Source organism: Ochotona princeps, chromosome X, assembly GCF_030435755.1.
Source record: "Ochotona princeps isolate mOchPri1 chromosome X, mOchPri1.hap1, whole genome shotgun sequence".
In the NCBI taxonomy this organism is placed as follows: Eukaryota; Metazoa; Chordata; class Mammalia; order Lagomorpha; family Ochotonidae; genus Ochotona; species Ochotona princeps.
The window spans coordinates 103,485,872-103,499,002 of NC_080865.1; the positions used below are offsets into that span (position 1 = coordinate 103,485,872).

General features: G+C 55.1%; 1 protein-coding gene across 1 annotated transcript; it reads left to right on the plus strand.

Annotated features, from left to right (window-relative positions):
• The first annotated feature begins 1,312 nt into the window (after positions 1-1,312).
• Positions 1,313-3,837, plus strand: LOC131478624 (protein EOLA1-like). The gene is made up of 2 exons (XM_058659125.1): positions 1,313-2,721; positions 3,392-3,837. Exons 1-2 carry the CDS (start codon positions 2,349-2,351, stop codon positions 3,613-3,615), a joined length of 597 nt encoding a protein of 198 aa, XP_058515108.1. The 5' UTR covers positions 1,313-2,348; the 3' UTR covers positions 3,616-3,837.
• Positions 3,838-13,131: the final 9,294 nt, after the last annotated feature.

A 13,131-nucleotide genomic window follows, 5' to 3' on the forward strand; every position in this document is an offset into this window, starting at 1 on the left:
CTGGGAATGTGGCTAGCTGTCTCTGCATGTCCCAGTTGCATTGGGTGTTGACCCGTGTCCTTCCGACATGGTGACCTCTGAGAAGGCCCCGTCTTTCCACGCATTCTCAGTGCTCAGGTTAGCCCTTCAAAGTGGGCATTTTCTGAGTATGCAGTGGGACTTACCACGGCCCACGAAGGCCTTGGGCTGGGGGTGGAGTTGGCGTGTGCCCTGGGTGGATGTGAGGCATGTGGCTGCAGAGCGGTGGGGTGCGGGTGACAGGAATGCAGGAAGTGGCCCGGGCAGCAGACCCTGAAGGATTGCCCCAGGGAGAAATGGCAGCCTCTTGCGCTCCGTGCAGGAGGGCCTTAGTGGCGGGCCCCAGTTGTCCCCGTTCCAAGGCCATCCACCACGGCATGGACAGGCGAGGCAGAGGGCACCAGCCAAGGCCCTGAGAACGCTGCCCAGGTGATGGGGGCAGGCAGCGAATGGTGACCATGGAGGCTTGTGGAAAGGGGTGAGGTCCAGAGAAGGTTTGAGGCAGCGCCATGTGCCGTGGGGACTGGAAGGAAGGGGAGGGTGGGTGGCCTATAGGTGTGGAGCAGCAGCCCCAGGTAGATGGTGACGCCACTTAGGTGGAGGCAGGTCATCTTGGGGTAGCCCCAGATAGGGTCCCAAGTCTGGGCTGTGACCTGGCCTGGTAAGGCTGGGACTGAGAAGGAGCGGCCTGTGTCTGGGGAGGCAGAGCAGGTCAGCAGGAAGCCTGGCCGGGAGCTGGTCAGGAGAGTGGAGCGCCACGTCGGGACTACAGAACTGATGGTGGTCGGTCGTGGGTGCCTGTTGGGAACTGTTGGTTGGTGAGGAGCAAGAGGAGTTAGCGGGAGCCCATGACCGCCCCGTGCGCGGCTGCCTGCTGTGCCGCGGCTCAGAGAAAGGCGCCTGGGCTCAGAGAAGCATGTGTCCTCCTGCAACGAGGAGTGTGCAGGCTTCGTTCTCTGGAAGCAGAGTTTCCTGGCAGGAGTCAGAAGCAGCAATACAGAGTGCGCACAGCAGCGGGACTGGGCCTGGAGTGAGCTGCACGGGCAGGGGCAGGGTTTGGGCATCCCGGCTGGGCCTGAGGAGCCCAGGGAAGGGGGATGGGGGTCAGCGGGGCCTGCAGGCCTGCCTGCAGGAAAGCGGTGAAGCCCGGGTAGCTTCCCTCCCGACCGCGCCTGGTCTTCTGAGGGCGGGCCCATTTGCTCAAAGCTCCAGGACACGAACACTGGTAAGCTCCTGTCCTCGCTGAGACGACAGGGAGGCTCAAGCCGGAGTGGAGGAAGATGGCTCCCGGGTGGGGTGGAGCGCTGGGGAGGGGGCTGCTGGCCCAGTGAAGAAGATGGTGATGATGAGAGTTGCCACCTTGGGTGAGTGTCTGATCAGAGGCCAGGTCCTGCCTGGGGGCTCTCAGTGCCTGGTCTCCGTCCTCCCAGCCACGTGCAAACCGAGGCTGCCAGCGATCTGGTGCTCGGGCTGAGGTTTGGGCTTCCAGCTCGTGGTTCCCTGTCCCTGAGGACTGCTGCTGCCTTTGCTGCACGGTACTGCCTGCTGCTCAGAGCGAGCTGATGCCGTGCCAAGGGACGCGCGGAAGCAGCAAGGACCAAGGTGTGGCAGTGTGAAAGCAGGGCCCAGGTGGCTGTGCTGTCACTCCTCAGCCCCGAGGGGCCTGGGAGCAGATCCTGCTGTGCAAGGCAAGGGTTGAACTGCAGGATCACAGGCCCGGGGCTGGCTCTAGCAGAGGCACACTCACTGGGGGCCCCTCCTCTCGCTCACTATTCCTTTCTCAGCTGCACCCGTGGGGCAGGTCCTTGAGGGCTGGTGGGATCAGGAGGCCCACCTGGTGGCAGCCATCGGAGATGTGTGCTGAGCTGGGCTCCCAAGGCTTTGTCCTCAGCAGCCCTGGGGGTGGGGGGGAGCCGAGCAGAACCAGGCCGACCTTGTGGTGGGGCAGCGGTGCCTGGGAGCTGAGCGCATTGGCAAGGGTGGGGGGCGGGAAGAGAAGCAGAACCCAGCATGGCGCCTCTGCGGGGAGAGGCGGTGGCTGCAGTGCCTGCCCCCGTTGGCTGTGCAGCCCCAACCCTCACGCAACCAAGGGGGCCTGCCTTCCTCTGCGGTCCCTTGAGCTTGGTGACCCCAGTTGTAGCATTCACCACGCGCCATCATTGCTGGACCTTTCCTGTGCTGCCCTGTTCCCCAAGCTCCCCAGAGGCCCCGTCTGGTGGAGCTGCGTGAGCCCAGGCTCTTGTTCCGTGCCTGCACGATGCGGGCCCTCCGTGAGTAAGTGATGGCCAGTGGAAGGCGGCAAGCCGTGAGGTCAGTGCGGCTTGGTGACCATGTCTCAGGGGAGGCGTGGAGGAACGGTCAGGCTCCCTGGCTGCGAAAATGGAGGGCTGGCATGTGATTCTGTGTTTCCGCAGGCCCCCCACCCCCAGGGCCCTGGGAGCTGGCGAGAGATGAAGTTTGGCTGCCTCTCCTTCCGACAGCCTTATGCGGGCTTTGTGTTAAACGGAGTCAAGACTGTGGAGACGCGGTGGCGTCCTCTGCTTAGCGGCCACCGGAACCGTACCATCGCCGTCCACATCGCCCACCGGGACTGGGAAGACGTGGCCTGGCAGGAACTGCTGGTGGAAAGACTCGGGATGACTCCCGCCCAGATCCAGGCCTTGCTTCAGGAAGGAGAGAGGTTCGGCCGGGGAGTGGTAGCCGGTGAGTGAACAGGTACCTGAGCTTGGCAGTGGCTTTCCTGGGAACCAGTGGGTGTGTTTGTGCGGTGTGCTGAAGCAGCATGCCTTGGGACAGGTAGCCGGGGGCCTCATTTTCCCATCGGAGTCTGACGGGCTGCCTTAGGTTCGTGTCCGCATGTGGCATCTTTGTGTGCGTGTGCACGCAGGTGTGCGTGGGAGCAAGTGCAGTGCAGTCCAGAGCATGTCTGGTGCCCTCCCGGGGCAGGCTTCCTGCCTGGCCTCACGGGCCTGCCCCACCTCCAGGGCCATCAGTGTCCCGGGCGCGTCCCCTCGCCTCTCAGTGCGAGAGGCCTCCTCTCTTGCAACGCCTGTCTCCTATCACCTGCCACCTGCTTGGGCTTCCTGTTGCCTGTTGGCACCCTATCAGCAGTGGCGCTGGGACCCATGCTTCGCTTTTGCAGCCCCAACGAGGGCCGCCTTTTTTTCGGGAGCCTTCTGTCTGCCTCGCCCAGGGCTCCCCGAGCCCTTGTGAGAATGTCATGCGTGCTCAGTGACAAGGAGCCTGCTCACGCATGCCCCTCGCTGACGTCAGCTTGGTCAGCAGCACTGCACAGCTCCCACAGCCCCGTGGTTACACAGTAGGCCCTGTGCAGGGAAGGCAGCGTCAGCGGTGCGTCTCTCTCTCTGCACAGGGCTCGTTGACATTGGGGAGACATGGCAGTGCCCCGAGGACTTGGCTCCTCAGGAGGTTGTGGAACTGGAAAGCCAGGCTCTCCTGACCAACCTCCAGCAGAAGTACCTGACAGCCATCTCCAACCCCAGGTGGCTGCTGCGGCCCGTCCCTTGGCCAGGAGGGAAGGATGTGTTCCAGGTGGACCTCCCGGAGCACCTGATCCCTCCGGGACACAAGGCGTGATGAGCGTGCAGCCCTCAGGGGAGCGTCGCTGACGGGGCAGCTCAGCAGCCTGGTACGGGTTCCTAGCAGTAAGATCAAGTCAGAGTTGCCACTGCGGAAGACTGCTACACGAGGTGCAGTTCGTATCCATGGACTGCTTTACTCCCGTGCAGCAGAGGGGCTGGGCTTGTCTGAGCTCACTGGCCTTGTGTCAACGGTAAGGAAAGGCTTCTAGGAAATGTCTTGGCTCGATGCTGATTGCGGTCCTGCTGATGCGCCATTCAAATAAACGCGCTGAAGATGACTGTGCAGTGTTTGCAGCTGCTCCGTGTGTTTCCCCTCTCTTTGTTCAGCACGTGTCTGAACAGCATCCAGGGCATGTTGTCGGGTGTCTGGGAGCGGGCACTGAACGTGTGCCTGAGACTGCCCAGCCATTAGTGATTACGTGTGCGGGGTAAAGCTAAGTCAGACACAGAGCTGCTGTCCCCCTGGGGCGCCCTCGCTCTGCTCGGAACGTGATCTGCAATCGGGAAGCTCGTGTGTCACACGTGTCACATGACCAGCTGCTGGCTGCTCAAGCGAAGGCTCCTAAATACACATGTGCTAGAGGGAGGTTCACGCTCTGTCTTTTGAAAGATTTATTCATTTTTATTGGAAAGGTAGATTTGCAGAGAGGAGGAGAGAGGAGAGACAAGAGATCTGTTCACTGGTTCACGCCCCGAGTGGCTGCAGTGGCCAAGCAGAGCTGAGCCAGTCCGAATCCAGAAGCCAGGAGCCTCCCCTGGGTCTCCCACGCGGTGCAGGGTCTCAAGGCTTTGGGCCACCCTCAACTGCCTTCCCAGGCCACAAGCAGGGAACTGGATGGGAATTGGAGCAGGCAGGACATGAACTGGCGCCCAAATGGAATTCCGGCACATGCAAGGAGAGGCTTTAGCCACGAGTCTACCACGTTGGGCCGCGAGATTCACTTTCAGAAGTGATGGGGTGGTATTCATTTGATAGCAAGCCTCTCTTTCCCCAGTGTTTCCTTAGCAGTGTTTCTAAGGGGTTGTTCTCTGTGAGAGCTCTGCCCCCTTCCCTGGGCACTGAATGGACTGGCAGACAGTGGGGGCATTCCTCTTTGCAGGGCCCCTGGGTGCTGGATAGCGACGCTCAGAGATCTGAAACTTGCTGGCAACACTGAGGGCCCCAAGCAGAACATCTCGTTGCGAGATCCGTGAATAGTGTCAGCTGATACCCCCGATGCCAGAAGGCAGGCCCTTCTGTCTCCTGACCAACAGCAAGTCCCAGCACACTGGATCTCTTTGGGCTTCTCTCAGCACTTCCTAGCAAGATCACTTGCCAAGTATGTGGAAAGCCTGTTGCTTTGAGAGAGAGAGAGAGACAGAGAGAGAGAGAGAGAGAGAGAGAGAGCGCAACAGGGACCACAGCACCATGTTAGAATTTTCTGCTTCCTCGGGCCCCTGCCAGTGAGTTAGTATACTCTAGTCCGTGGTTTGCAGTGACTTGACATAAAGGTTCATGTGTTGGAAGTGGGGTTCCCTAGGGTGGCAGTACTAGGCAGTGGTATCCCTTCTTCTGTCTGCTGGTCCACTCCCCAAATGGCTGTTAACAGCAGGCGCATGGCTTTTAATTGATTGGGATGATACCCTGCCGGCTCTAGCTTCAGACCAGAGATGGTCTCACCAAAAAACCATTGAACTTACCAGGACAGTAAGATGCTGGACTTTATGCTTGGTAAATACCTCATGAAAGAATGTCAACTGAATTTGAACTGTGGAAACGCAACAAGGTGGAGCAATTCGCCGTGGGGGGAGGATGTGGGGAGGGGCGGGGGGAATCCCAGTGCATAAAAAATGTATCACATAATGCAATGTAATTAATTTTAAAAAAAAGGAAATGCAATAAAAACGTATGTTTAAAAAAAACAAAACAGGCACACACCAGGCTGAAGCCAGGAGCTTCTTCCAGGTCTCCAACATGGGAGCAGAGGCCTAAGGTGGTAGCCTAACCTGCTGTGCCACAATGCCAGGCCCAATGGTGGAGCTTTCATAGGTGGAACCTAGGAGGAGGTCCTTAGATCCTGGGCATGTGTCTCCCCACGCCCACCTGTCCTCGAAGGGAGCGGTGGAACCCAGTCTCTGGCTTCCTGCTTTGTGGTGTGACCTCATACTCCTGCAGGAGTCCCCACCGTGACAGCACAGCAGCTGCCGTCAGCCCTGCCCCCAGCCCGCCAAGGCCCAGTGGGCAGGGGCCCTCGCTCCTGAGCTTCCAGCCTGCAAAGCTGAGTACACTAAGCCTCTGTATGAAGTCAGCTTGCGGCGGGTATCTCAGTGTAGTAAGGAAAAACGATTCCGTACCGTGTGAGCAGTTAGCAAGAACATGGACCGGGACTCTCATTTATATTGTTTTTTCGAATCTCATGAGTATTTATATTTTATTAGGACTGCAGACAGGTGGTTGTTGGGAAATGATCTCTATTAATCACTCCTAAATTGATCGCCATTAAGCACTGCTGTGCGAGTTCACAGAGGTGGATCGTCCCTGACCCGCTCGCAGATGACACGCCTGTCATCAGCGGAAGCCTCCTGCTCTGGGGGCTCATTGGAAGTCATGGTGTTGAGGGCAGCTACGAGGGTGGAGTAACAGGTGTTGTACAACGAAATCATGGAGTCGTAATCGGGATAGGCTGCGGGGCTGCTGGCTGCTTCCCCAGCGCCGTGCGTTGCGGTGGGACTCAGAGGTGTGTGCACGACATTGGAAGTAGTGGCCTCGCCACTAGGGCCACGTGGCTCCTGAGCGGTGTAGATTCTCAGGGGTCGCACTGTGAGATTACTCATGGACCAGATGCCACAGAACATGAGTGAATGGCTGGCACTGGGTCTCTGGACACTGGTCGCTTCCTCCTGGGCCCTCCTTTCCACTTCTTCGTCCTCTCTGTTGGGGTGCATGTGGGGGGAGCGCCTGGTAGCTAGCTCCTTCCTCTTCGCACTTGATCCGCACAAGGCTTGCCGGCTGAAGCGCCGCTGGTCTCCTTTGCTTTGGATATTCATGAGAAGGGCAGGCTTGTCTCTCTGGAAATTCTTATTGCGATATGTCTGAAACAAAATGGAAGATGTTAGTCCTGCTGGGATAAAATTTGTTTCTGGGAAGTGTTGGGATGCCAGGCAGCACCAGCGCACGGAAGACAAACAGTTGCTAGGTTAAGGCGGTGGTGCATCTACTGGACATTTGCTGGCCTCTGGGAGCTTCCCCGCCTGCGGAGCCTCTCCCAGCGGACTGTGAGTTCCCGTCAGAATCGGCCTACTTTCACGTTTAGACTTTGACCTTTCAGTAAATAAGGTCTCGCGTCTGAAGAGGCAGTGCTAGGGAATTGAACACATACAGTGTAGCGCTGACCTGGTGCGCTACAAAGATGTCTGAGTGACAGGACGTGGGAAAGAGCAATGCTTTCTACCTTACCAGCATGCCCCTGTTCTCTGGACCATGAGCAGCGTTCCTTGGGCGTATTTTGCTGAAGCCGTAGAGGCTCAGCTGACGAATGAAGGCCTTCAGGCTGTCCGTTTCAAAAATCCTGTCTTCCTCTTCCTGAAGAAGGACTTCCCTCTGGAAAAGGTCATCCTCGATGACCACGGCGTCCCCGTCTTTGTTCCAGCACACAGACTCAAATGCTGGATCCTCTACCACAATCCAGAGCTTCCTGGGGAAGGACAGCCCCAAAGGGATCCCGCTGCCTTCCATGCTGATTGCCAGTTGTTCTTGGGAGCCTGAAGCCTGCAGGCTGGGAGCGGGAGCCTGGCTCATGGCCTCCTCGCCAACCTGGACCAGAGGCTACCTTGAATCCGCGCTTGGAACGGGTGAAGAATCAGACAGCACCTCGATAAGTGGCCCTTCGTTGGCAGAGGGTGTCAGGTTGTCCTCAGGCTCTTCTAGATTGCCACCCCTAGCCGTGGAGCTAAACCAGCCTTGGGGACATTGTGCACCCAAAGCTGTTGTCACTCCGCTGGCGAGTCGAAAATGGCTTTGGTCTCAAGTGTGCTGCCCGGAATATTCTGTGCACGAGGTTCTAAAGTATGAGTGGTCGGCCAAGCAGCCGCTGAAGCCTCATCTTTGTCTTGTGATGTCACAGGGAGGTGCACAGCCAGCTGCTGAGGGTGGGTGGAGGAAGGGGATAGGAGGACGGCTGCTTGACTTCCCTCTTTTCTCAAAATGTGCAGGCTTACACTTTCAGTTCCCAGAAGAGCCTCCTGTCTACCGACAGGTACATCCTTCTGCCAGTTCTGGCCCTGGACGAGTGCAGAGACTGTGATCCACCCCTGTGGCGCTCGCACTCTTGAAGATGGCGGAGGCTGTCACTGACCTCTCTGATTTGCTCAGCAGCCGGTGTTCAGTTCACTCTCATTTTGGCATCACCAAGACTGAGTCGGGTGACTGTGGCTGCCCACAGTGGTCCCTGCCAGGCGGGTTGGTCGAGACCTTCTTGACACCTCCCCCCACCACGTTCTATTTGGTACTTTCAGGCTACTGATGGATGGATCTGCTCAAGTTGCCAACTCCCTACACCTACCCTGCTTTCTCTTGGGTATCCTCCAACTCACCAGCGTTCTGTTGGTGGCTTGCAAGTACTGATGGATAGACCTGCTCAGACTGGCAAGCTCTCTCGCTCTGCCAATTTCTGCCAGGTAGCCTTTTTCCTCATGCCCCCCACCCACCAGATTTCTGCTTTGCTGTCTTCCAACTACTGATGGGCTAGATCTGCTCAGATTGGGCCTCTGCATGCACCCCCTCCAGCCACGCCCAGCTTTTCTGCGTTGGTATCTTCCAGCTATTGATGGATCTGTTCAAATTACCAACTCCCTACTCCTACCCTGCTTTCTCCTGGGTATCTCTCCCCACCTTTTGGCTGCGCTATCTTCCAGCTGCTGAGGAATGGGTCTGCTCAGAATGCCAAATTGCTGCTCTGCTCCCACATTTCTGCTTTGCTGTCTTCCAACTGCTGATGGCTAGGTCTGCTCAGATGGGCCCGTGTACAGATACGTGTCTTGTTGCCGCTCATGCAAGTTGTCGCAGAGGAAGACTGCGCCCGGCCACATTGGGAACACTCTTGGTGCGCCTCAGAGGTGCTCATGACGTCACTCACAGCTATGTTGTGTGGCTCAGTGACCACATCCTTAGCTGTGCCTGGGCGTGTGACAGTAAGCTTGTCTGGCCCTCAGATGTCTGTTTGCAGATCACAGAAAGATAACCTTTAGTTCCCGTTTCTTCCCCGTGGATGCTATTTTCACTGCCAAGACATGCCCATCTTTGAGGCCTGCTCTGCACAGACACTGTCTGGGGGCAAGTTCCTGCTTGTTTAGGCATGATGATAGTATTCCATGTAGCAAATGTATTTGCGTTTGGAAATCACACTCTGTGTGTCAGGGGAGGTGTGGAAGCAAGTCATTTTCCACCATGGATGATATGATACAACGGGTTTCGGTGGCAGGTAACATTTAGCGATTGTACACAGCTGTGTCCTGGGGCTGGTGCACGCTAATCCTCTGCTGGGGTCCGTGCAGTACGTGTGAATAACACGAAGGTGTGAAGAGAACAGCTCCCCTGCTTGGCAGGGCCGGGGGGAGCTTCCAGCTGTTTGGCAGGGCCTGGCGGATTTCTCTCTGATCAGCTTGACACAGTTTCACCCCCTTTCCCATGGACACTCAATCACCCCACTAAGAATTTTGTAGGGCCCGGCGGTGTGGCCTAGCGGCTAAAGTCCTCGCCTTGAATGCCCCGGGATCCCATATGGGCGCTGGTTCTAATCCCGGCAGCTCCACTTCCCATCCAGCTCCCTGCTTGTGGCCTGGGAAAGCAGTCGAGGACGGCCCAATGCACTGGGACCCTGCACCCGTGTGGGAGACCTGGAAGAGGTTCCTGGTTCCCGGCTTCGGATTGGCTCAGCACCAGCCCATTGCGGCTCACTTGGGGAGTGAAACATCGGATGGAAGATCTTCCCCTCTGTCTCTCCTCCTCTTTGTATATCCGGCTTTCCAATAATAATAAAAATCTTTAAAAAAAAAAAAAAGAATTTTGTAATCTATTGAGTCATTGTTTGCCCCTGTGTGATGGCTTTTGCAACCAACGTGAGCTTGAGAGTTAATGTTATTGGTAATGTCTTGGTGAGTGGGCCTTTAACTGCGTGCGCACAGAAGTAGAATTAAACCCGTGCCATTTCTGGATACCTTATTGTGTGCCTACCCATTGCCCTGAAATCTGGCCCAGACATACAACATGCCTTCTGGGAGATGGCTTCATAAGAATTTTACAAAATAATGGAAATGATGAGAGTATGGGCTAAAACTGCTATGACAAAAAAATATAGCTACTGGGACCCTACAAGCTATCCTGTTACTGGGACCCTAAAGGCTATCCTGTTATTGCTACTGTGACCCTAAAGGCCGTCCTGCTGTGACAAAGAACATAGCTACTATGACCCTAAAGGCTATCCTGCTATGGCAAAAAATATAGTTACTGTGACCTTAAAGGTTAGCCCGTCCTTGCAACTCTTTAAAACATAGAAAATGTAGTTGTTTTAGCTGCTTTCATCATTTTTTTTTAACTAGAGGAAATATAGGGCGATTTTACTAACATCATAAAAATATACTTTTGATTGTTGTTTGATCGTTTATAAGATTATAGAGCCTGCAGTTGTAGAGGGATTTAATGTTTGAAACTTTCTGTCTTAGATATTTATGTTTTTTCTCTTTTGATGTATTTCTCCCATTAAGTGATGGATAAGTTGTAGAATAAGAATTGCAGTAGGAGTGTATTACTGAATAAGATGTGTTGTCTACTGAAAAATTCTTGGCTGCAACGTCAGAATGGATAATGCCCTGTCTTAAGGTGAAACGATTTGTAGAATTATCTTTGGAAACATTCACTTGTCCATTGTAGAGTTGAAACTTAAATGGAGTAAACATGGCTCATTGCTAATTGCAATTCTTTCCTCCCGTATAACTCTTGCTTTACTTGTTTAGTTAACAAACTGTGAGCTTGCAGGCCTAATGACCTTTAGTGCCAATGGCCCCTAATCCCCATAAACCAAGACCCCAGACTTACTGACCCATACATAATTCAAGGTAAGGGTCTGGTTGTCACAGGTGTGCCAAGGATAGAACCCAGACTTGAGGAGAGCAGGTGGGGGCTGGCAAGCCGAGATAAGCAAGGAATGTGGAATCCTTCCTCACTCACCTCTCCAGCTGTTGTAAATTGTGCCCCCGTTGAAGCTGTGTCAAACTGCCCCTAAAGAAAACTCTGTAATTGTACTGCTTGGGGCCGCACTCTGCGGTCGAGTGGATGCAACACCATGACGTCAAAAGTCTGTGCCAGAGCTTGTGACTTCTTCTGTATAAATAAAGCGGATAGCTTTCTCGCGTTGTCCACAATGATCTTGGAATTGTAGTGGTCCGTTTCTCTTCTTTCTACGCCTATTTCACACACCCTTCTCGAGCTCCGAACTCAGCTGGCGCTGGACTCCAGCAATCCTCCACCTGTGATGCTGACATCTCACATGGGCACTGGTTCTACTTCTGGCTGATCCACTTCCGATCCAGCTCCCTGCCGATGGCCTGGGAAAGCAGCAGAAGGTGGCTCAAGGCCTTGGCACCTGCACCCCCGTGGAGATCTGGAAGAAGCTCCTAGCTGCCAGCTTAGGACCAGCCCAGCTCTGGCCATGGCGGCCATTTGGGGAGTGAACCAACAGCTGGTGTATCTCTCGGTTACTCACTCACTCGCTCGCTCTCAGCAATTCAAGTAAAATAAATACATCATTTAAAACAAAAGACAAAGAAAGATAACTATGTGCCCAGCTCGGTAGTCAAGTGGCTAAAGCGCTTGCTCTCAGCCTTTCATTCAGTCCCTCAGATGCCTACAGCTCTCAGGGCTGGGCCAGACCAAAGCTAGAAAGTGGGGCGCTCAACTGAAGTCTCCTCCACATGTGACAGGGACCCAAGCACTTGAAGCATGACGTGCTGCCTGCCAGGGAACACGTGACCTGCATCCTCTTGGGATGCCCAAAGTATGGTTCACTCTGGTTTCCAGGGGGACCACAAGTGCCCTTGGGGGACGTGCATCCTGTGAGTGCCCTGGCATCACACTCCTGCCTCTGGAAACCCTGGAAGGTTTTCAGGTCAGCTGTCACTGGCCAGAGTTATGTGCTGTCTGGAATCATGCCCCTGCCCAAGTCGGAAGACATTCACACCTCACCTCGGCACACTAGCCTAGTGGCTAAAGTCCTAACCTTACACACATCCAGAACCCATATGGGTGCCAGTTCGTGTCCCGCCCATTTCACTTCCCATCCAGCTCCCTGCTTGTGGCCTGGGAAAGCAGTCAAGGACAGCCCAAAGCCTTGGGACCCTGTACCCACGTAGCAGACCCGGAAGAAGCTCCTGGCTCCTGGCTTCGTATTGGCTCAGCTCCGGCTGTTGCAGCCACGTGGGGAGTGAACCAGCGGGCAGAACATCTTTCTCTCTGTCTATCTGCCTTGCCAGTAAAAGTGAATAAACCTTAAAAGGAGAAGGAAGTCACTTGGTTTTCTATGATAGACATTAATGCTTAGCGAGGTTTGTGGTAATGACTGGAGTCGAGGGCCCATGATAACAGACCCGGGCTGCAGCTTAGCCAGGTCCTGCGGGCATCATTTTGCCGTACAGACTCCTTGACCAAATGGGCTGCACCCTCAGAAGCACATTTGCACAGCAGGCTCATTCCTGGCCTTAGGCGAATCTGCCATCAGTTGGGCCTTGGCCTGTGTCTGAGGACATGTGTTTGAGAATAGATGCCAGCATTCTTAGAGCTGACAAGGGTGATGTATTACGGCTCAAGTGTGTTTTCTTTAATTCATTTATTTTTTTAAATGATCTTACTTAGTTGTTTAGGGTACAAAGGGTCAAGGGCCACAGGAAAGTGGGTAATACCATTGTTTCCACACTAATATCATTGTTTTCCCTGTATCTGGGGCCAGGGGAGAAACAAAGGGAAAAGCCCCACCCAGCCTCCCACCCATCCCAGGTCCCCAATGGGGCACGCTCTGAGAGTCCTGCTCAAGCAGTTTGGATAGTTCAACAGGTCTGAATTGCTGCCAATCTCGCCGTTCCAATCGTGATGAAACCTATTCAGAATCCACTGGCTGACATAGTCTGTATTATGTCTCAAGTGTTGTACAAACAATACCCGATGCTGGCTTTCCTCCTGGGAGTCTGGATTTTGGGTCCCTGCCATGCAGAGCTGCCTACATGACCCGCCACTAGTGACAGTCCTGGGCCCCTCCGTGCCTGGCAGTTGTCCAGACGTTGTGGGGGAATTGGGCGTATGCTGTGTGCTCCTCCTGGACGTGTGTCTCGTTTCCCCGGCCTTCCCCCCATGCGTCTCTCCCCTTGGCTGAGGGCACACAGTGTCCTGCTGCTGCAGTGAGCCCACCATGAGTGTGGCTGCGTGCACTGTGAGCCCGGTGAGTTCTCCTGGGAACTAGCAGCAGTGATTCAGTGGTTTGCAGGT

Coding starts and splice junctions, on each gene's coding strand:
- LOC131478624 (XM_058659125.1), top strand. CDS start 2,349: ATGTCTCAGGGGAGGCGTGGAGGAACGGTCAGGCTCCCTGGCTGCGAA. Junction 2,722..3,391: donor CGGCCGGGGAGTGGTAGCCG/GTGAGTGAACAG, acceptor CTCTCTGCACAG/GGCTCGTTGACATTGGGGAG.